This window comes from Terrapene carolina, unplaced genomic scaffold (assembly GCF_002925995.2).
Source record: "Terrapene carolina triunguis isolate 2854851 unplaced genomic scaffold, T_m_triunguis-2.0 Scaffold62, whole genome shotgun sequence".
Taxonomy (NCBI): domain Eukaryota; kingdom Metazoa; phylum Chordata; order Testudines; family Emydidae; genus Terrapene; species Terrapene triunguis.
In genome coordinates this window covers 21,196,924-21,222,193 of record NW_020664413.1, presented here as the reverse complement: position 1 = coordinate 21,222,193, position 25,270 = coordinate 21,196,924, and the positions used below count along the sequence as shown (strand labels likewise).

General features: G+C 40.1%; 1 protein-coding gene across 1 annotated transcript in view; it reads right to left on the bottom strand.

The window, feature by feature from the left end:
* Positions 1 to 25,270, bottom strand: part of ARHGAP15 (Rho GTPase activating protein 15) — a 418,305-nt gene that overhangs the window by 60,553 nt on the left and 332,482 nt on the right. Inside the window, exon 12 of the mRNA XM_029910511.1 lies at positions 18,991 to 19,125. Coding sequence (XP_029766371.1) covers positions 18,991 to 19,125 — 135 coding nt within the window. The remainder of the gene's footprint in view (positions 1 to 18,990; positions 19,126 to 25,270) is intronic.

The following is a 25,270-nucleotide window of genomic DNA, read 5'->3' as shown; positions in this document are numbered from 1 at the left end:
GAATTTTACCCCAAGGAGTGAGAAGAATTATTAAGCATAATAAAGGTGGTATTAGCTAGAAGTAATCCTATGAAATAAAAAAAGGGAATATCAGGAAAAGCTTCCAAACAGTGAGATCTATTGGGCTGCGGAAGAAAAAAATCTGCACCCACCCACAGTCTATATATATACCCTGAGTATAAAGACTGCACTGTCTTGTAGTATAATTAACACAGAATTATATCACTAAAACAGTATACACCAGTTGAATCGACTCCTCTTGAACAGATAAGAGCTCTTAAGTTGCTACACTGAAAACAAATCATTTGAACCTGGATAATTAGAATATAACATGGAGTTAAAAATTATGCAAAGCTTAAAATATTTTAACTCATTTAAAATTCTGTCAGCAAATTAGTAAAGGTACATCAGTAGCTTCACATGCCTAACTCAATAAGTAGAAAAACTGGTATCTATTTTGTCAATAGGGACACTTTATACAAACTGGATACACAAGTAGAAAATCATAATGTTGGTAAGAGATAATTAATTAATTCAAGTTTCAAGATAAGAGCACTAGGTCCTACTGACCCTACATGTTAATCAGTTGATTGATTAATTGCTGCAATCATAATAATTATAGGGTATAAATCTAAATACATTTAATGATAGTCTACACATAGAAAAAAAATGTTTTCAGTCTGCTTATCTTCCCCATTTCTTGAATCACAGGCATTCTTTCTGTCATAAAAAAACCCTCAAAATCTTTGTTAAGATATCTGTGTGATGAGGTGAGTTTACATTCTGTTCATCCCATCAGCAATTTTTTGTAGTCCCAGCTTACTTTCTAATGAAAAAAATGTATATAGATGAAAACCAATTGATTATGTACAATACTCAGCTTCATCAAAAATTTCAGCTTCATCAAAAGTCTCTTCCTTAAAAGAAAACCACTGGCACCGACCAATATGGTCACTGTATAGTTATACAGTGCCTTTTATCCCCAAGCACTTTAGAAACTGAATACTACTTCTACCATTGAAATGCTGTAGCCTCTGAGGTGAAAGGCTACAACTGTTCAATACCATAGAAAAATGCTACATCACAGTAAACAGATAGAAAATGAAGAATACCACACCCTATGGAAACTGAAGGGGAAATTTTAGTAGGCAGAATGCAATTACTGGAGCTGAAATATGCCCAGGACAATGCTGTCAACACTCCTGACTTTGCAAAAAAAAAAAAAAAATCCTATGGGATCTTTAATGACCAGATCTCACCCAAAAGAAAGAAATTTCAACCAGCAGTACCCTCTAATACAATGCCAAAGATACATAGAGAGCTACCTACTAAATCATGGGTGGTGCTCCCCAGAATACCTACATGGCCACCTACATAGAATCATAGAATATCAGGGTTGGAAGCGACCTCAGGAGGTCATCTAGTCCAACCCCCTGCTCAAAGCAGGACCAATCCCCAACTAAATCATCCCAGCCAGGGCTTTGTTAAGCCTGACCTTAAAAATCTCTAAGAAAGGAGATTCCACCACCTCCCTAGGTAACCCATTCCAGGGCTTCACCACCCTCCTAGTAAAAAAGTTTTTCCTAAACCTCCCCCACTGCAACTTGAGACCATTACTCCTCGTTCTGTCATCTGGTACCACTGAGAACAGTCTAAATCCATCTTCTTTGGAACCCCCTTTCAGGTAGTTCAAAGCAGCTATCAAATCCCCCCTCATTCTTCTCTTCTGCAGACTAAATAATCCCAGTTCCCTCAGCCTCTCCTCATAAGTCATGTGCTCCAGCCCCCTAATCATTTTTCTTGCCCTCCGCTGGACTCTTTCCAATTTTTCCACATCCTTCTTGTAGTGTGGGGCCCAAAACTGGACACAGTACTCCAGAGGAGGCCTCACAAATGCCGAATAGAGGGGAATGATCACGTCCCTTGATCTGCTGGCAATGCTCCTACTTATACAGCCCAAAATGCTGTTAGCCTTCTTGGCAACAAGGGCATACTGTTGACTCATATCCAGCTTCTCGTCCACTGTAACCCATAGGTCCTTTTCTGCAGAACTGCTGCCTAGCCGCTCGGTCCCTAGTCTGTAGCAGTGCATGGGATTTTTCTGTCCTAAGTGCAGGACTCTGCACTTGTCCTTGCTGAACCTCATCAGATTTCTTTTGGCCCAATCCTCTAATTTGTCTAGGTCCCTCTGTATCCTATCCCTACACTCCAGCGTATCTACCACTCCTCCCAGTTTAATGTCATCTGCAAACTTGCTGAGGGTGCAATCCACGCCATCCTCCAGATCATTAATGAAGATAGTGAACAAAACTGGCCCCAAGACCGACCCTTGGGGCACTCTGCTTGATACTGGCTGCCAACTAGACATGGAGCCATTGATCACTACCTGTTGAGCCAGCTTTCTATCCACTTTATAGTCCATTCATCCAGCCCATACTTCTTTAACTTGCTGGCAAGAATATAGGCACCGACTTCCCCTCTGCCTGGTGGGTGCTCGACCTCCCCCTTGCCTCTTCCTGCCCCTGCACCGCCCTCACCCTACCCCCATGCCACCCTTTCCCCAAAGTCCCTGCCCCACCCTACCTTTTCCCACCCCAGCACCTGAGATTGCCCCCATCCTTGCTTTTGCTTTGTACCTTTTGTCATTACACTAAATAAACACAGTTATGTTTTACAGACGTGAACCTACCATAAGATTGTATTTAAAAAAGGTATGGACCATAAAATCAAAGTAGCTAAACTAATTTATAGAGAACTGTTTGTCTTTCTAAAAGCACACGTGAGAAACAGTCCTGAGGAAGGAAACAATGTATTTTCTTTTTCCTATGTTCAACCTACTTGAAGTATATCCATGTATTAACTTAAGAAGTGCTATCATTAAAAAGCTAAGTAGTTTTAGTTATTAATTCAGAACAATCTAGTATCCACCACCATAATGATCACTAATTAGCACTCTCACTAGAGGCTGGGACTAAAACAGCCATAGACACCTAGCAATGCCTACAAGTGATCCCTGCAGATCAGGACTGAGGTGCCTTGGTGGAAGTGAGCTGTTTTGCTGCACCTGTCCAGTGTATAAGGAACCACAATCTCTAGAGCTGTTAACCTGGCATCTTTATCAAGAACTACATTCACATGTTTGCACCTGATTTTCACATATACACAAAGGCCCCTTTATACTGCTCTTGAAGTGTAAAAAGGGGCTATAAAATGGAAATTACATTCACTTCCACTTTAAAGCCACTCTGAGCAGTGTACATGGGATTTGGTGTAAATGAGAATCAGGCCATTGACGTTTTTAAAAAATTAAAAAGTCATCAGCTTAATGTTTCCTCCTTGAGCTAGGAACTTTGAGACAAAGGAACTTAGGCATGGTGACCACTGAGTATTGCCACACCTAACTTTAAGGCACCTAGAAAATCACTGGGATTCACAAAGCCTGAGTTCAGCACTTTGGTTCCACATACAATGAATGATGAGAGACAGGTGCCTGAGAATGGGATTTGCAAAAGCCAACACAGTAGGAGACTACCCAATGGGAGATGTCAAGCCAAGTGGTGTGTCTTGGAGATAGGCACCTAAATCTGGACTGCAGGGAGGTGCCTCCCTTTGCTTGGGATTTTCAGCCGCAAACTCTCTTTTGGGGTTAGGTGCCTACTGTATTTTAGCAAGAAGCCCGGGGGGCAGGAAGAGGACAACTTTCCTCATAACTTTTAGTCCAGAACTTAGGGTACTCACCTGGAATGTGGGAGATACCCAGTTCAAGTCTCTCCTTCACCAAAGTGGGCAAAAGGATTTGAGCAGGGCTCTTCCCTCTCTGAGGTGAGTGCTCTAGCCACTAATCTATAGGATATTCTGATGTGGGGTGCTCTCAGTCTCTCCTATTGAAGATATTCCACTGTGGACATATAATTAAAAAAAATCACTGTAATAGTGGGACAGAATCTTGGGTCTCCAATATTCCAGGTGAGTTCCCTAGCCACTGAACTAAAAGTTATGAGGGAAGTCCTCTTTCTGCTCCTCCCTGGCAGTTTTGTGTAAATGCATTTATAAGGGCCCGATCCAGTAGGCAAGTTCTGGACACACCTACTAGATCAGGCCCTGCAGGCGAGTTAGGCAGAGGAATGCTTATCTCTCTATGGTTTGTGAATCGCTCTGGGGCTTGGGCATGTAGACACCTGGCATAGGCTGCTGTACACATGTTCAGAGGCAGAAACAAAGCTGAGGGAACTTTTACTGAAAAAATATAGGTGCCAAGTGAGTTTAGGTACCTACAAAGATAGGGGGCAGCTGAGCAGGGGCTTAGTGAATCCCAGTGGGGCCAGATTCTGGGATTTAGGCATCTAAAGTGGCAATTAGGCACCTAAGTCCTTTTGTGAAACTAGCTTGTTGTGTTATTTCAGAACAAATATCTCAAGGTTTTAAATAACTATTCTGAAGCTATATTTTAGGGGGGAAAGCACTAACCTAATTAAAGCTTTGACACTAAAATCCATCTGATGTTGATTCAACTTTGTAATTCTGGTACTTTAAGGAGCATTATTTTCCAAAGTTGGTATCCATGCACAGCAATTTTGTGCTTCCTGTTTTGTAATGATGTTTTGGTAACTGAATAACGCTAAAATGCTTTAAAGAATAATAAAAGCCACATATTTATATTTTACGGAACAACTTCAACAATTTTGTGCAGTATTTTCAAAGAAACATGCAGTTGAGCACATTTCACTGAGTGAATGAACTTTTACAGTCTTTAAAGGGTTATCTGACCTCCTTCTGCAGCTTGCTTGACTCAAAGTTACAGCATCGGAGGAGATAACAGTGAAACTGTACTATAAAAATAAATTACTATCATGAATATTAAGCAACAGGAATATAATAAACATGACTGCTTACACAATTCTGATTTATTGACACTGATTTGCTTGTAAATTATCACACAAAGCACTCAGTTTAGTTTTTCAGGAACATGTGCAAAATAAAGCTTGGTGGACAGTTCCCGGAGACCTTGACATCTGCCACTGAATTCATACTTCATTCCTGGTGTCTACTTTCTCATGTAGGTTGCAGTGGTGTAAATTACTTCCTCTTTTCATGAGTTTCTTCACATTTCTTGAGAGGTTTTTTTTTTTTTTGACTTGCACAGTTTTTAAAACTACTATCTCGGTGGTTGAGCTTTGACACAGTGGAACAAATCCAGCTGCAAAATCTCCTAAAGGCTGTTCATGCTTGTTCTGTTAAATAGTGCTCACTTTGAGTCAAGGGGTTTCATTACTATATTTATGAACCTTTTGGCACTAGGAGTTGGGATTTCCGAATGCTAAGCATTAATGCATTTTGCATCAGTGTTTGGCAATGGGAGCTCTGGATCACTGGCACTGAGGGGTTAAAGACAATAGAGGAGATATTTATTCCAGGTAGAAATCTTGTGTTATGTGTATAATGTTAGAGGTATGCTGATCCACTATCAGATAATGGCGGTAGTCAGCAAACTGCCACAGTTGCTAACTAATGGGAATGGAAAGCATTAAGAATTCTCAGCATTAAAAGCCTAGTGCCTATATTCTGGATCAGATATTTGTTATCCAAATTGATGGAAAGTATCTCATCTCAAAATAGGATTATTCTCCTTTAAATTTTAAACCCTGCTTTGTGTTTATGTGCTTATATCACTTTATGACATGGTGAGTTATGTCAAGCCTAAGATTATTTTTGGAGATTTCTGAGACAGAATTTCCTCATTTTGCCTGTCATCAGCCTACAGCGTATGCCAAAAGACCCCATTTTCAGGGCGTGATTCAGAAATACCATCTAAAATAAGGGACAGCTACAGCTTCAAAGAGAAAACACTTATCTTGGATCAAATCCTACTAACATTTCATTCGGTGGTTACTGTCTCCACAGTTTTGATAGCTCTCTGCAGAGGATTTGTATTCGCACAGTGGGCCAGGTTTTTTTTTATGGTAATACACTTAAACTTGCATGCTGGAGTCTGAGTGCATGAGGTGCTCCCAATCTACAGTATGAAGAAAAATGAGCAAAGAACTCAGCTGCAGAGCATGTGGGTTAGTTCTGGGTGAATGTGGAGCTACAGATGCAAATCAAACATGAGCAGAGAAAAACACCATTCTAAAAGTGGCACTTGGTAGCCAAGGGTTGGAACTGCAGAAGCGTGTATAAAATTGCCTGCTGGGCAAGCCCTCTCTGCCTCTCTCTCCTTTTTTTTTTTTTTTAAATAAACAAAAAGAACTGCTGAAGCTTGCATGCTTCCCCCACTTGCCTTCAGCACTCACTTTAGTCTTGTAGGCACCCAAGTGTTTTTCTCCCAGTCCCCCTTTCCTCTTAACAGCAGCTGCAGCAGTTAGTGATGGTGGACAGGACATTTTGGTTGGAGATTTTAGCTCTTTTCACCTTTCACCCCACGCTCCTTCTGCACCCGTAACAGCCATTCCTTACATGACACCTTGACTATGCGCTAACTCCAGACCTTCTGCCTTTTACTAGCAGTGTTATGCTTGACACTGCCTTACTGCCATGTGCACTATCAGGATATTTCTCTCGATTAGCTCACGACGCTAACCAGAGTGGGTCATATCACTTTGGAAGATGTTTTCTTTTTGCTTTGGAGTCAAGATTCCTGTTATTATTGGTTATGAAAGATCAGTGAGCTCCACAAGGATTTATGCAGACATGCACTTGCATCTAAACACTATTAGTTATCCCCTATCTTTTAGGCCACTAAAATCTTGCAAAAGTCTGCATGCCTACTTGGCTAAGGTCATTTTCTTTTTATGGCTGAGTAAAATACAATTTGATTTTAAGCAACATTATAATGGTAAGTGTAGGCATGTAGATTTTGTGCCTGGGCGGGTAAATTTTATGGTGATTTTCAGGGCAGCACTACTTGCATACATTGTTTTATTTGATAAGGGCCAGATTGTGAACCCCTTAGTTACATTAATGAACAGTTAATCATACAGGCAGAGTTACTGATGTCCGTGAAATCACTTGTGTGAGTAACTGCTCATCAAGGTGAGTAAAGGTTTTTTCAGTCTGGACCTACTATAGACATAGCCTACATGAGCCAAGTTAACAGACTTATATTTTCATATCTAAGAGAATCGAACAGCAACTGTTTGACTTTTTGGGAAGAAACGTGTTATTTTATTCAGTTTTTTAAGATCATGGATATTTAAACTTTAATACTTGTGCTGTATATACAGTGGAGCCATCTTACGGAAATCCCATTTAACAGAAGAAAAATAAAAGTGAAGTGCAATGGATTTGTGCTGAACAGGTTGCCTTTGTACTGCCTATTCACTGCCATCACTTTAAAAGGGAGGCAGACTCGTGGCATTACTTATTTCTTCCATTCCCTCACTTTTTCTTACTCGTCTCCTCTTTTCAGCTGTCATCCAGTACAGCAGGTGCACGTACAGCTGCCAAGGATGCTTTTCCATGGCCAGATTGTCAGGTTTTCCAGCAGCAGGTTTCCACAATTTGTGTCCCTCAAGAGACAGTATAAACCACATTAACTTTGACTGAACTCTGTCCCACTCTTGGTAGGAACACAGAACCTGCCCTCATACTTAAACACTAGTACGATTTGACAAATGTTTCATGCAACCACATTTCAAACTGTGTTCACTGTATGTAGTCTCTGTAGTACTTGTATTATCATGTGATTGCCCACCCTAACAACATGGTATTATTTCTTTTCCCTGACTGGGTATGCGCTGCTGTAATAAATGAGCAGGTTCTGGCTAAGTCACCTGATGTTTGATTCTCTCAGGGAGAGAGCGGGACTAGTTGGTGGAATTTTGAAAACATTTAAACTCCCCACCCCCCCACACCTTTATCAGCCACTTGAATCAGGCCTCCTCAGAGATATCACTTCTAGAAAAATTAGGCTGCTGTAATGGTTTATTGATTTAAAATTAATTTCTCCTATCACTCTTGCACAAAGTAATTGAGGTTGACACATGCCTACATGGTCCCAGCTACTAAAGGTATTGCCAGAGCCTTACCTTGTTTGTTTAACTGCCATTTTACCAGGTCTGTAGCCAAGGGGACTGGCATGGTCCTTGCTGTGAAGGCTGCAGTCACATATCCTCTTACAGCTGGTGTAAATGAATGCAGCCCAGATTCTGCTCTCATTCATGCCAGAAACCAAAGTGGTCTGGGGTAATAAGGAAACACAGATGTAGCACCTTTCCCTCCTAACCTCAGGCACTGCACTTAGCACAACTCGGCTAGACCAAAGGATCATGAGTGTTTAATTTACTGGTCTTCAATTTTCAGTGACCCATCATCATTCACCACAGTAAATATTAAATTAGTAATTTTGGTGCAGATGCAAATGTGCATTCCTAGGTCTGATCCCCAAGACAGCTTCCATGTCAGAATTCTGGCCGGAGGCTGAGGAACAAAATAGTCACCTTCTTCTGTGTTGCTAAGCAGTGTCCCATATACAACAGTATTTCACATATAGTGTGCTGGGACTGGGACAGCAGGATCTCCTACATGGCAGGGAGGTATACAGACAGAAGAGAAGGGCACAGCGTGGGAGACAAACCAATGCCTCTCATCTAAGTCATTTTTTTCTCTCATAGTAAGTTCCTTTTTCCTTTTCTCTCAGGTCCTCTTCTCCTTATCAAGGGCTCTGTCATCTTCTCCATAACCAGGCTGTGTGTGAATGTACAGAAGTCTCCAAGAGAGGTTCAATGTTGCAGTTATAGGATTCTGAAGGTGAGGCTGTATTTAGCTGCTTTCCCTCAAGCCATTACTCCTCCTAACACGAACATTCCTCCCTCGAGGTGGAAGCTGCACCCATTGCTGACAATGAAGAGAAACACCTTTCCCCAGCAGAGCCTCCACATGATCCCACAGGACTGAAGTGTCCAACCTGCCCTCATCAGACCTTCAGTTCACCTGTCTTTCACAGGAATTTCATCATAGGTGATAAGTGTTTCCTCATCCTTTTTTGTTTCTCTTTCCCTCCAAAATGGACAGCCTCAAACTTTTCTCCCTCTTTCCTCCTCCATTCTCTCCCTCCTCCTCTACTAACTCCACAGGTGAAATTCTAAGTGAGTTGCTTCGTTGCTTCCTTTGTCCCCTCCCAAATTTTTTCTTAATCAGAAATCAAATTTAGGCTACAAAACCAAAATCCATTTGCTATGACTGTTTGTATGGACAACATTTCACTCTGCTGAATATTTGTGAAAAGTGAGTACAACAGGTGTGCAATATGCAATCTGTTTTTTAATTCACTGCAACATTTGTAAATATTCTCCTTGATATTCGCTGAGCTCTTACACCGTGTAACACCAATGAAGAATCACTGGCGCACCAGGACTGAATCTGGTTGTAAATTAGAAACACACTTTTTTCAAATGGAATTGAGACACACTTTTCATATGGGTATTTTTGGACCAAATGACATTCCTTCTAAAGAGCCAGTGGCTGTTTCCTCTCCTCCACAGATATGGAATGCTCTAAGTACAGCAGTTCCATGGAGTGTAGGAGAATGGAAAAAGCATTTAGTTTTACTAATGTATAAAAGTGTAGACAAACTTAATGGATTGTCAGATGGTTAAAACAAAGAGAAAGATAAAGACAGGATTAAAGCTGAATAAGATCCTATAAAAGAATATGCAGTCTAGGGATTTTGGAGACAAGGCATGCTTCAGCACAATCCATTCTATTAGCACCTACCCACAACTACCGGTTTCAAAACGCTATCCTGCCCTTATGGCACACCGTGAATCTCTACATTTAAAGGGGTTCTCATTGAACAGATTACCGCAGATTGGGGTCCAGTGATTTATTGTCTAAGCAATAAACCATTCATAACAAAGACACCTGTGCAAGCCAGTTGGCTGTAGTCATTCTTGTTTAACATTTAATTATGAATATAATTAGCATGAGTTAAGAGACAGGCCAGGCACGAGCAATAAAATTTCCAGTATGCTAAGAAAAAAACAACAACTCCCAAATACAACAACAAAATATGCAAGATATTGGTAAGAATATGTCCCTGCTGTGCAAACATATAAAAAACCCCCAAAATCTATGCTAAATATAATTTCTTTTAAAATGTTAGTTGCCTTGATACAGTGCAGCAGAGGATATCTTAAAAGTCTGCCCTATGTTTAGAGTTCTGGTTACTGTAAGCACAATTTTTTTAGAATTTTTTTTTTGTTCCTCTAATTTTTAAGGCAATTTGTTACCATCAGCTTTTTACATTCAACAACCATTTTCTGTCAAGTGTTTCAGGAACTTTGTTTTCCTCCCCCTTCTCTTTGAAGAGCAACATAACCCATTACATGATGCCTCAAAAAAAAGTTTAATTAAGGGGCAGCATAAAGTCCACAGAAAAGAAAACAAAGATGTTGGACTGAGATTTTCTCAAAAATCTTACCTTTGCTATATTTGCAGCATTGCTTTGTGCTACCAAAAGAAAGGAAGTAGCAAAATACTGCAAAAGATCTCTTTTTAAAGGTGGATTTTCATGCTCAAAAGAAAAAACAAAACAAAACAAAACAAACATCCAAAGCCAGTTTTAGTTTGGACAAGTATTTTGCAAGCTTACTGCTTATAATGACTCTGTGCAACAGATATCAATCCTGTTCTGCAGCACCTTTTTTTCATTTCTCACCAAACATATATGTGATCGTGCAAGCCCTCTGTGTGCAAGAAAGGAAAAATTACTTGTGACTTTTTCATTCTACCCTTTGGTTCTTGTCTTTTAACCAGTTACTGAGCCATGAGAGGACCTTCCCTCTTATTCCATGACTACTTAGTTTGCTTAGTAGCCTATGGTAAGCGACCTTGTCAAAGGCATTCTGCATGTCCAAGTACATTATATCAACTGGATCACCCTTGTCCCAGGAGCGCCGGAAGGTCCCTAAAAGTGGGGTGGCTACTGGCGACCAAACCGTGGCCCTGCCCCCACGGTGCCCCTTTCTCTGAGGCTCCACTCCCGCGCTGCCTCTTTCCACAAAGACCCTGCCACCTGCTCACTCCTCTTCGCACCCTCCCCCCATTGCTTGCCCTTATAGCTAGTAAAAAGTGGGAGGACGATGGCCCCCTACTTTCCCCATTCTGGCACTCCTACCTTGTCCAAAGGCTTGTTGATACTTTCAAAGAATTCCAAAGATTGGTGAGACATGATTTCCCTTTACAAAAGCCGTGTTGAGTCTTCCCTAACATATCTTGTTTATCTATATATCTGAAAATATTGTTCTTTACTGTAGTTTGCCTGGTACTAAGTTTAGGTTTACCAGCTTGTAATTGTCAGGATCACCTCTGGAGCTTTTTAAAAAAATAGGCATTACATTAGCTACTCTCCAGTTATCTGGTCCAGAGGCTGATTTAAGTGATAGATTACATATCCCAGTTAGTAGTTCTGCAGTTTCACATTTGAGTTCTTTTGGAACTCCCTGAATGTCTCTCTGAGGACAATAATAGCCACTTCGTGGTCTCCTGTTGTAATCCTAGAGGCTGGAAGGGGATAAGTTGGAGGTCTATCTCCTAGGGAAGGAGATCTGAACAATTTCATTCCCATGCTACCTGGATTTGAGCTGAGGAAAGACCAATTGTACACAATGAGGAGTGAGCTGCAGCCACTGGACACAAATGTCTCTCTAGTATCAGAAAGGTTGCAGGAGCTGGCATCTTTCATGCAAGCTGAGGTTTGCATACAAAACAGCTTGTGGGAAGGAGGTATGGTCTGTGGCCTTCTTAACCAGCTCTGCACAGGCCTTGCCTACATGCTGGTTGGGAGCAGGAATTCCTTCCTCTTGGTTGCTACAGGGGGCCTTGTCTTCACCTGAGAGTAATAGGGGTCCCATGCTTAGGGGAGAGGGGCTTTGCAAAAACTTACCCCCTTACATGCTACTTGTTCTGGCTTGATTTAAGTGAAGGAGCTTCCACGTGGCCTGGTTTCTGTCTGCCATTTCAGCAGGGTAAGGGGAGGAAAGGTGCTGTCCCTCAACCCTCCTCAGAAAGCCAAAAGTTTTTTTTTTTTTAGTTTAACAGTTTTGAGACGAAAAACTTCAAAGCCAATGAAGCCACTGAGAGGCATTTAGTTAATACTCTTTTAAAAATCTTGTGCAAGCTCTACTCCAAAGGGGACCCCGGAAGTCTGCCATGTGTGCCATTTGGAGGCAGATAATTCTGGAGAGCTCATCCTGAGGGGCGATCCTACACCCAGACTAAGAGCAAAGATCTGGTCTGCCTCTAGTTGCCATAGAGATGAGGAACACCCACTTTGAAGACAGTCTGACATGGGGGGGACAGAGAACACATTATGTCACTGGTACCTTACCCAGATTTTGAAACAAGTCTCAAGTCCCAGTGAAAAAAGATCACTTTAGCCCACAGCACTACTCTATATCTTGGGTGAAATCATGGCTCCATTGAAGTCAACAACAAAACTCCCACTGACTTCACTGAAGCTAGAATTTCACCCTTGTTGTTTTAAGACCAAAAGCAATGTTAAAGTATTGCGTACTTTTGCAAACAATGTAATACATTTGTTTTCATTCCGGTAATACAGCTTGCTTCTGTATTGTATTGTTTCTGTGTTTTAAAAGAACATGACTTTATGGAGATTGTCACATAGGACCAAGGGACATCAATTCTCCATCTGGCCAAAACTGTACTAAACTAAAATCTAACTTCCTTTATTAACTAAAAGAGTTGACAATAATATATCATGTTCAAGTATCCATCTTCTTAAATGTTCATATATAATAGGACTATGCCAAACACTGTAGGGTCAATAGTAATGACATTCTGAATTCCACTTAGCTTGCACAAAAAGACGCTCATAGATATGAGGTGGTGTCTTATTACTGGTTAATTGACAAGACATGTGTGAAGTCACTTGAAGAGAGTGTTAATGGTCCATAGGAGCAACCAAGGCCAAAGGGCGAAAACACACTAAGGGACTGTAGGTGGGAAGCCCACAGCAATAGGATATTACCATTTCATTCAGAGAACTGTTTGGGAAAGAAAGAGCAGATCAAAATTCCATAGTCATCCAGAGATACTTAACATACCATCTAGCCTGTGCCTGGATTAACTCTGCTTTCCAAAAAAGCTTCTTTGGCAGAATGCTATTTAAATTTCCAGGTGAATCTGATGCAAAGATCTCTGTCACTCCTCTCCATGAAATGCATCACAGTCCTGAACTCACATAAAAGGAAGAAATAGCTTCTGAGAACCTGACTGATTTTCATGCTTATTGGGTTGGTCCACTTCATAGCCGAGACTCTGAATGTCTAAAACCTTAGTAAATCTGAGATGGCATTGGTTACAGAGCTGTCCTTTTTATTATGCATATTTCAAATTTAAATCTGTAACATGGTTGTGGCTCAAGACCACAACTATTCTTTGTAATGAAATTAAAGCAGACTTGAAAATAAGAACAGATGAAGAGAGAAGAATGAAAAATGCTGAAGATGCAGAAAAACTGAAAACAAGAAAAACTAAATAAAAATTTGATTTGATGTCATCGAGAATTAATAAAACCATAATAGGTAACTAGATGGAAATATTTTGAAGAAAAGCTAGACAAAGATTAAATAGATAGTGACATTGGCAAAAATTGTTCTTGTTAAAGGCTTTGACAACTACAACTATTTTATTTTAATAAAAAAGAGCTGTGATATGATTCTTAAAAATAACTCACATCTATGATACTTTTATGTCCTCCATTCCCAAAGTATCTGAGTGCATCACAATATTTAACACACTTCTCTTCCCCACCTCATAGAGGTGTTGTGAAGTTATTTTCCTCCTTTTGCAGCTGGGGAGCAGATGCACAGAGAGACTACAGGCTAGATCCACAAACAGATTTAGGTTCCTAGCTGCCACTTTAGGAGCCCAAATCCAAAACTTAAATCTTCAAAACCTTTGCTCCGCTCTGCCTAAATTCTCTAGGTGCCTACATTTCTGCCAGTGGGTACGCACACAGCCATCTAAGACCTGACATTACTGAGCTGCTTGGTGCATAAGTCTGGCTGGATTCACTAACTGGGTGTTCTCCCTCCTATCTCATTTGCAGTGTCTCATCTGGCAGGTAAGATCAGAGCATGCCTAACCAACACAAAGCAAAGAGGTGGTGGTGCTCTCTTCTGTCCCCACACCCAAAACGTTCATCCAGGATGCAGGAGCCCCAGGTTTTAATCCTCCCTCTGCCTAATTGGAGGAGGACTGTTTGAAACCAGGTCTCCCACCTCTTAGTGGGTGGGCTAGAGGGTGTGTCTCTCAATCACTCCTGTTGAAGCTATGCCATTTTGTATGAAATATTTAAATAGCTATTGGAGCAGAGACTGGAACCTGAGTCTTCCAGATGAGTGCACTAATCTCTAGGTTATAGATTCATTCTTTCCTTCTGGCCCCACAGAGCTTGCATTCAGGTCTACTAAGTTCTAGGCTAGTGGCCTAATCACTGGACCATCCTCCCCCACATAGATACTGATTAAACTACATAGCTACACTTTGACACATTAATGTCCATGCAGCTTTCCTCCTCTCAAAAGGATCTGAGTATAGTATTTGTCACCTGAAATGATACCAGGCAGTAGGCATGATAACAAATATTTCTAGATTTGAACTCATTCTTTTGAGCTATACAATGAAGGGGAATCATTATACCACATAACCAAAGGCAAAAGACAAAATACACTTTTCCATGTCCTCTCCCTTTTACCTTTACACAGGGCAAGTTAACTACCCACTAAAAATCTGTGTGCTGCTAGCAAATAGCTTAACCCTTAAGTGGATTTATTTTGCACTGTCAGTGGCTAGAGTGGAATGGCAGAAGGCAATACAAATGAGATCCAGTGACAGAGGTGATTAAACATTCAGACTTTGGTCCAGATTCTGTCATCCCTGCTCATGTTAAGCAGAATTTTACTTTGCATCAATCCTATTAAAAGCTATGGGGCTACTCATGGATTAAGGTGCTACTTAATGTAAATGTGGCAGAACCTAACCTTATATTAGCATTGTTGTACCCACATCACAGATATACATGTGTACCCATAGTGACATGCTTGTGATGTGTAGGTGGAGTTCCAGAAAAATTTGTGTATCTAATGCCCAGGACCTGATAAAGTAGAGTATTCATTGGCCAGAGGCCTTGTGATCTTCCACTCCTTACTGTTTGTAAATCTTCAAACATACTTCATGGGGTAGTGATTACGCACATTCACCAGGCCAAGCAAAACTGTATGATTTCCCTGAAATAAATTCTAATGTTATGGCCATATCTAAGTTTGTTTATATGGGGGAATGGAATGTTGAGAGATTCAAGCAATCTGACTGACTAATACAGTGTAGTAATTTTCTGGAGCTATGTACATACCAACTGAAGCCAAATGAAACTGCATCATCCAGGGGGGAAAAATATCCATAGGCTTACTGTGTAAGTTACTTTTCATTTAATGCTTAAAATAGCATTAGCATAAGGATAGCATGAAAGTTCCTGGGAATTAACTTCTCCTACCTAGCAGGCTAAATCCTCAGGAAATGCCCTGCTTCTTGATTATTCCCAACTATTACAAATAGCAGGATTTTAGACTATTTCATCTTCCTCACCAAATACATGGATCTTAGTGCTCAGTGCAGAACCCAAGGTTTGATGGTGGGGTGGGGTAGCTCTAAGTTACCTTTTCTCCTTTAATCTTAGGATTGTTTTGTCCTCTTCTATAACTTAGGGCATGTCTTCACAGCGCGTGGCAGCGCTTTAACATGGCTGTGTAGTCATGGCACCAGTGCTGGGAAAGAGCTCTCCCAGCACTCTAAAAAACCCACCTCCACAAGGGGAATAGCTCCCAGAGCTGGGAGCGCAGCTCCCAGTGCTGGTGCACTGTCTACACTGCCACGTTGCAGCGCTCAGGGGGATGTTTTTTCACACCCCTGAGCGAGAAAGTTGCAGCGCTGTAAAGTGGCAGTGAAGACAAGGCCTTAGTAAGGGCCCTTATGGCTGCTTTGCTGGTCCAGGATCACCAGAGTGCGCTGCACTTTGGCAATACCCCCTGATAGAAACTAGGCATCAGAGACATAGACCCAACTAGCTCATCTTTACAGCACCCAGGGGACTCATCTACAACAGGGGAATCCCACAATACCCACTTAAGGCAGCTTTATAAATGCTTAGTGTTTACTGAGCAATGCAAACTAGCCAGACAGGGGCAGTGGCAAGGGTCTGGTCTCACGTCATTCTCACTGAAGTCAATGAGAGTTTTGTAATTGATTTCAGTGGGATCATGAAAGGGCCCCTATATTATCAAATAGATTATTAAAAGAACAACAAAAACCAACACCCCTCCGCTCACACCACATACACACCTGACTCTAAGTCTAAAAGCAATAAAAAGCTTCCATGCAGGTTGTTTTGCAAATCGTTAAGGTAATTTCTAGCTAATCGAAAGCATATGGAGGGACAGATACTATGGTTGTAGGGGCCAGATATATAGATTGATTGAATAGATCTGATAGATTACATTAGATGGGTGGATTAGCTAGAAATCATCCTGAGGTGTAACAAAGGAAGCAACGAGGACCAAGGATTACAAATAGCAGCAAATAATGTTTTTATCAGACTGCTAGTATTTTATTCTTAGAATTAAACTGTCTTAAAACCCCTTCAAAAACATCTGTTCATTAGTCTATCAATGTGTATAACAGCTTTCAGAATCATAACAAGAATTAATAATAGTTAAAAGAGCAGAAACATTAATTTCTCATAAATAAATATTAATGCACTAGTAGGCAGACATGCCAAACCCGCAAAAAAACCCCGCAGAAATTGGGCTTGTTTTTGGCTTAATTGGCTTGTGAGTTGCTTGTTGGCTAGTTTTTGGCTTGTAGATTGTTGCTTCTTTTTTTTTTTATCGGCTCCCAGCAAGCAGGGGTAAGCGGGGGGCAAGCAGGGGAAGGGGCAAGCAGGGGCAAGGTGGGAAGAAAGTCAGGGGTGCACAGCGGGCCCACCACAGTCCCAGACTGCACGCCGGGGGGATCTAGTCACATAGAGTGTTGGGGTTCTTAGGGACTGGCTTGGTTTGGCCTTGTTTTGAAATGTGATTAGCTTGATTTTTGGCTTATTGTGGCTTATTGCTTATTTACCCGCGTGAAAGTCGGCAACTGTGCTAGTAGGGTGTGTTTGTGACAAGCTTTGAAATATTAATGCACACATTTATTGCTAGTTACCTGTTATTTTCATCAATAAGAGATGGAGAAAATGAGCCAGCAGAATATTTTGCATGTGAAGGCTAACACAGAGGGTGAGACCATACATTAACATGAAGGATGATATCGTGGAATCATGATAATGTGATTTTGTTTTCTTCTGGCTCAGCTGAAGCACAAACACAAAGGACTGCAAGGGGTAGTAATAAGGGTGAAGAAAGCCTAGATTTAGCCCCAAAAGAGTAGTATTATGAGGGGGAGTCTGCACATCAGAAAGAGAAAGAGATTAAAGGCAGAGAATATGTATTAAATATTTGACTGTGGAATAAAGTAAATGGGATGTGAAGCAAAATGCACATCAGGTAGTGCCCCATGTACCTACTATATCCTCTTGAAGCACCAAAGATCCAGCACATCAAGAGGACATAGCGGGTAGATGGGGCACCACTTGAAGTGCATGTTGGAAAGTCAGTACTTCAAAGGAACATCTCTTCATTCCAATGCAGCACAGAAGCTGAAGCTGAACACAGTAAAGAAATGGGTATACTTTTTTTCCCCCTCTTTGAGCATTACAGAGACTGTGAGATGTGGCTCAAACCCCAGAAGACAATCTTTACTCCTATTTTTCTTGTGCTATGAAAGAAGATGATGGGGGGCCATGGATTGAGCCTCCGAAAGTGAACTTTTACAAGATGCATTTTCTTTGCATTGTGTATTTAACTACAGGATATCTTTAAGTAGCCGAGAGGGGAAGAGAAGGATCTTGAGAGATTTATTCAACTTCATTATATCTGATGCTAGTCATGAAGAGCTTTAGTTGAACCTAAACACTCTTATGAACATAAAATCAAATTAAACAGCACATTAAGGTTTCCATATTCTCTGACTGATGTGCGCGCGCGCACAACTCTCATTAACGGTAATGGCAGTTATGCGTGAGCGTCATTCGGAGAACAGATCCCTAAGTGCTGTATTGTTTTTCCTGGAGATTTTTCTTTATTGGGCTTTATTTAAGCTCCTGTTAGGCTTGCAAGCTTTTTTTAAAGGGGAAGAAAAGAGAGAGAGAGAGAAAAAAAAGCCCAAACTCAGATTGTTTGGCAGGCAATTTTTCCCCCCAAGCTGTCACAGTCTACAAAGTGAACCCTAAGATATTAAATTTAGAGAAGTGTTGGTAGCATAAAACCCTGAGCTATATGTACCAGACGTTGCTTTGTGTTTTGAAAATACTGGTTCCGCTTGCAGTAATTTTTTAAACAAAATTAATAATAGGTATGAAAAAGAAAATATCACAAATATTGTTGCATTATACCTATGGTCACTGTAAGACACAGTATGCAACCTTGTGCAGCCTGAGTTATGCATCTCATTCTGGATACATACTGCTGAACTTTCCCCTCAAAACATGAGTAGATGCTCTTGTAATTCACAAATATTAGTCCTGCACTAAAGTATTGTGGTTGGAGGTACACAAATTATCAGTCTAGAATGTCTCCAGTGAAATGAGACAAAATAGAAGCATTTTATTCTTTTCCTCAATCTCTCTTACCCGCTTAAGATAAATTGCATATTTAAAATTTGCACACAGACAATATAGTAATTTTTCCAGTTTGATAATAAAATGTTTTAAGATATAAAAGACAATCAAAACCAATAAAAAGACAGGATCAGGGTTAATGGAAGGTAAATCATGTCAGAGATGCCTCTGTACTTCCTTTTTGTTTTTGTTTTTTGGTTGATTATTTTTAACTGATAGGCTATTTCACTAGCTGCTACTGTATGTGATGTACTTACTTATTGCCTCCAAAAACTGTTCAAAGAAGCAGTATGGGAACAGTGGCTCAGGCAGCTCTCTGAAAAACATCTTGAGTGCTCCGGTGACAACGTGGATGTCCTCCCACTGGCTGTCGTCCAAATTCAGCTTCTCTTCTGGGAAAACACGAGGAGAAATGGAACAACTGGTTTTAATGAAACAATTACAAGACACTAATTATTATGTTAATGTTTGCCTACTATCATCAGCAACCGTTAACAGCCTTCTGCACCTAGAGGTTTGGTGCTGTGCATGTGTGTGTGTGCGTGTGTGTGTTTTTTTGGTAGGAAGAGCACATTCTGAATGGAATACCATCTGTAGGAATGCAGCTGACAAAAAACAAGAGACACAAAGAGACAGTACCATTGACACAGTATGTCAGATACATTTATTCCCATAATGCTTCAGTATGAAAATTAGCATCACAGCTCAACATGATTCAAAGCTATTTGGTTTTGAGGCCGAGGGGCTAAGAGTTGCCAATGATGGCCGGCTCAAGGGACCGGCCTAAAGGCCTTGCTGAGCCAACAGGAGACATATGCTAAACATGGCAATAGAAAATGAGTTATTGCTTTACATGTGTTAGCCTTGCTATGTACAAGGGAATAATGGGTAACACTTTTCTCCTTTTTTGCCTGAATGCAATGTCAGCAAGGAATAGAGTACTGCGAGAGAAAGGATATTAATTCCTTCTTACTGCTTCAAAAAATATTTTGTTTGGTTTTCATCTCTGGGAAGAAGATTTGCCCAGCAACAATATTAGACAGACCCCTGTTGGCCTACCTAGGCTATGCAAAGCTGTCAAAAATGATAACACACTAAAGACAAACCACAAGTGCTTACAAAACTGTTTTTGCAAACAACAAAAATGTTTTCTTTTGAAGCTTGACTGAGCTGAGGAATTTAAATATAAAAGAAACTAAATGCTAAAATAAAGTTTCTAATAAAAACAAAGCAAGATTGGGTGATTATTATTCTATTTTTGTCTTCTTGTTATAAAAGTCTGGTGTTGTTAGAACACAATAAACAACTGAATCATAATACATATAAAACTCTGTGAAAGTGTAAATACCCCTTACAATTAAAAGGATACATACTCTCTGGAAATTCTGCTATCCCAAAAATGGATTTGGCTTTTAAAATGTGTAGTGTGACTTTAACTTTTAGACAAGTTTTAGTCTTTGTGCAAATCTAGAGACAACCATGAAAACGATGAAACAAAATCAAAACAACATAATCCTGGCAAGCTATACCAAAGCTCATTGAAATTGGGTGTTTAGCAGTTCAGTTGGACTCAAGTCCATCCTGTTTACCCAACTTTAACATCATTTTTATCATTCCATTCTTTATACAAAATAATGGAAAAACCTGGACACCATTAATTTCAGTTCTTCTGGTGGTTTTTCTCTATAGAGAATTTGCTTTTGGGAAGAAGTTCAACTTCAGGATGCACATTTCTTTGTGTTTCTCTATAAATGCTAATAAATGTTTTATGAAATATTGGACTCAGAAGGTGTCCGCAAATAAATAAGTTAATGCACCCATGCCTCAATTTATAGTAATATGTGTCAATGAAGTTGAAACAGTGAACTTGTGCTTATCACATGGGTTTTTTCTCTTTTTTTTTTAAATTCAAATTCTTACCTAGACCATAAAAATAATGATTTGATCTGAAATGAATTAGCAGAAGGGACCTTGGTTAGACCACAAGATCATATTTGATTGATCGTATTTCAACAATTAGCCTTTTATTTTGTCACACACTATTGAAATAGATCGACAGCGTCTTAGCAGGCCAGCTTTAAACAGTCAACTGTTCACAATAGCATCAAAAAAAGAGACCTAATGGGGTTTACTGTCACTTTAAAGAACAGGGTGGGTTTTCACATTGTTGAAATCTGTCAGATATTTTGAAATGTCCCTCTCACTATGGTGCCACACCCCCTGCGTGTCCTTATAATAAAATTGGTTTTACTCCTGATTAAATCATTTTCTCCCTACCCACTACCATACTTCTCATAATGGACCTGTGTGCTCTACAGCTGGTGTTCTTCCCATGGTACCAATTCTTACTTTATCTTTTAAGCACTTTGCTGCTAAGATCTCATGCAGAGTGCTTATGTTTTGTTAAGAGCTTCATTCTTAGAGAAATAGCTTAACACATGTTCTAAAAATGTTGTACAACTTATTGCTTAAAACACATTTAGAAAATGTATAAGTACTGTAGCTCTGGCACAGAACTTTAAGTAGAAACCTTAAAAAAAACCTTTGTTTTTACCATGCATTTGTCTTAAAATGTCTAATGTGAAATCCTCTGCTTCTAAGGCTTTACAGAGACTTATCTTCCCAGATTTTTGCACCATTTCCAGCTCCTCAAGGAAACGTGTTAGGAATGTATCCTCTTGAAAGCAAAGGGTGTCACTTTACCCTCTAGCAATAAGAGATTTTTTTTAAAAAAATGTTTGCTAGAAGGGACAAATGTCAAGTAAAAATATTACACAGTAAAAAACAAATTAAAAAGAAAATACCAGTCCATTCTATGTAACATTTTAATTCTGTTCCTACTGGTTGGAGTCACTCACATACTGTGAGATGGTGATATTCAGAAGCTATATACATTTCAAATGCATTTCAATTTAAACAAAGGGCCTGATCTTATAGAGTTTACTCAAACACAATTCCTAGTGGAGTCAGTGAGTGTTTTGCCTAAGTAAAGATTTGGATCCAGAGTACATAAATCTAGTAACTGATTTCTTTGGGAGTGGAGGATGCTTAACACCTCATAGGATCAGGCCCTAAAATTGCTGCTTTTAAAAAGCATTTGATTATTTCCCCACTAATTGCCGGATGATATCATTTTATCTCAGATACGGACATAATCACATCTAAGAAGCCTCACAAACATATTATGCTAATAGAATGCTAAGAATGAGAAGTGACAAAGTGAAAAGAAGAAAGTTAGAGGGGCCCCACCAAGACTCTTACGGGGAAAAAATATTACATTTGTTTTACATTCATGAAGGGAGTGTGGGCTTTAACGATTTCGTTATTATTTTTAAATCAACTTTTTCAGTAGTATATCATTTAATTTTTTTTCTTGTACTAGTTCCAGTGCAAACAAATATGTGTTCACGTGTGGGTGGCTGATGTGCACCATAAGAGTCTCCTCCTCAAAAAGGAATAAAATAATCCATGGAAAGATCAATTAAAAAATTAAACAAAATAACCAGGACTGTACCAAGACCTAAGTTTTAAAGAGGATCAGATTCCTTTAGAGGATGTACTATCTTGCCTACGGATCTGTCTCTGGAAAAGAGTAGTGATCCTTTGAGCCCTCCTCTCAAGTGTTCTTTATTTTGTGAAGCATCCTTTTTTTTAAGACCATTTTACTGGGCATATCTTGCTGTCATGCCACATTGCCAGTAAATCCCAAAGGGCCACATTAGGCTGTAGTTCATTCTGCAATTGTCCCATTCATTTCACTGGGATCACTCCCAGAGTAAGGGACTGTCCAATGTGAATACAGATATCAGAATCTAGCCCATAGTGTATGTGTACCCTTCATGAGGGTCTTATGCCAATGAATTCACCTCATTTAGTCTAATCAGTGCAATAGTTCCATGCCCCCTGCTGACTGGTGATCTGTTATGTGTTAAAGCAGAAGGGAAAGGAGTATGGATCACAATTTTAAAACAGGAGACCTGGAATTGGTTGAGATAGGAGAGAGTGGGGGAGAAAAGTGGAGGACAAAAAGACCAAGAGAAAACATGGAGAAGAATGGGGAATAGAACAATGGGTAGAAGGGGAAAGGAACAAGTTAAGGAGAAAGAAACTAAAGAGAGGTAAGAAGAAAGGATCAAGGACAAATACATAAGATGGCGGTGGGAAGTGACAGGGACAAAGGGGAGGAACAGAGACAGAATGGGAGAAAATTAATGTCTCACAGTTAGGGGTCAGGTCGGTTTCTCATGGTGCATTGGGGATCATTGTTCTACACTGCAGCAATGGAATACTGAGAAAGGTGTGTTGGAGTGTGGACAGAGGTTCCTCGGGAGCTGGAAAATCTTATTCCAAACCATTTCCAAGATAGCATCTCTTTTTATTAGGCTAATTGGGGGCATTCAAAATGGCCATTTGTTTATTTTTGTGGGAAACAAAATACCAAAACAACAAAACAACCACCAACACCACCAACACCGATACAGTACATTACCGTTTATCTGACTGGCCTGGGGGAAATCTGAAACTTTCGGACAACTGGCACTTGGATAACTGGAAGTGCTATTAATTAACATAGGGCTACATGGAGGACACACTGTAGATTCAAATAACTAGGATTTTCGGATATCTGGAAATTGGATAACTGGAATTATTCTGTACGTAAAGAAAGAACAAGAGCAGAACTTCAGCTCGTGTTCAAAGCTGTTTTCAAAAATATCTTCTCAAAAGAAGGACACTACAGCTTGTCATCTTGAAATGACTCCTTTTGATATTAAATACTTATATTATTTTTACCATTTCCCCTCAGGGAAAGCCTTGCACTGTCACATTTACAAAGGCCCACAGTCCCTCCCTTTTCTGGATGCTGAGGAAGTGAAATGCCTTACCCATTCCATGTCGTTTGTGGGTTCCTCCCCAGCTGACTAAAAGCCGGGGAAACTGTGGGCCAACATGACCCAATAGATATCTGCCAGCTGAGAACTCCAAAATGGAGCCCCAAGACAAAATAAAGCCCTTTCCCATGGCAACGGGGAAGGGGAGAAAGGACAGTTCTTCCATCAAATAGCCTCCCCCTTAATACCCTTTCCACCATTTTTGTGTGGACAGGTTCTTTTGGAGACACTTCTCTGATCACTCACTCAACAGCAGCATAACAAAGGATCTACACAGGACAGCTTAGTCTGGGGTAAGCTGCATGAGATCCCTGACCACAAAGCAATGCTGTATCACCTAACCATGGACTAGGTGCAAGGCCCTGCTATTCCTTTTCACATTGGGTCTGAACATCCTCAGGATTGGTAGGAGGCTTGTTTTATTTTAATTTGTTTTAGCTTGATTGACAACATAAACACATGTTAAAAATGACAAAAACTTGCCCAATCAAAGATGAAGCTGCCTTTGGTAAAAGCCCTGTAATGATGGAATCTCATCAACGCTGTCAGGAATAAGGAAGCAACCAGCTGTCTGCCTTTTTAAAGTGATGACGTATTTTAAAGTAGTGATAGGAAATATCAAAAGCTTTGGAGTTTCAATTTAAATAAGCATCCAAAAGTTCAGACATTCATCTGAACTAACACTGAACCTTAGAACACACTGTATGGAACACCCATCCCATGCAGACCGACAAAGTCCTCTCCTCCTTTGTGACACTTCTGTCCAACCTGCATGATTCTCTCTCCTCTCCCCCTCTCTAGGCTCAAAGTGGCCTATTGTCTAGATTTGCACAGTCCTATCTTATCTTTCTCTTCCAGGACCTTTCAAGCTGATAAAAGAAGTGGGAAATACCAGTGAAGTGAATCACTGGGTTTTATTGGTAATATGTTCATGTATATAGTTTCCGCCCTGGGTGCCCACAGGGCCGCAGGAAGGATGTAAAATATTCATAAATAGCTTTTTGCTTAATTCACCAAACTTTATTGTTGACAGATCTTCATGGATCCAATCAGTAAAACAAAAACAGCATTTACTACCCTACTGTGTAAGTCTCCACCAGTTCAAAAGAAGGGCCTCTTAATGGAAGATTGAAGCCTTTACTTTACAGCATTTGACGTAAATAGATGATATATGGATAAAAGGACAAGCAAATAACTTACGTATGTATCTATGTATTACTAGTATGCCCATTATCATGGTGCTTAGGTGCAAATTACTGAGCAACTGTAACTAAAAAGCAAAACATTTTTAAAGTGTGTTAATGGTGTTGTTTATTCCAGTTCTCTGAAATGACAATTCACTGACCTGAGGGCAAGTTGGAACAACCCAGTGCTGCTAACTTAAATCATAATGTGTGCCAGAAAGAAATAGGATTTCTATACTTGGACACACTGGACCATATTCATCCTCAGAGTAACTTCACAGAAGTCCATGGAGTCACACGGGGATGAACTGTTCATTGTTTCTGAGGACAGAGATCCAATATAGCCAAAAAAATTACAAGCAGCTCAGAAATAGTACACCATGAAAACATTAAAAGTAGTTCAAAAGTTTTGAGACATGGTCAGCTGGTGATTCCACTACATCAAATATGTTACCACTTTATCA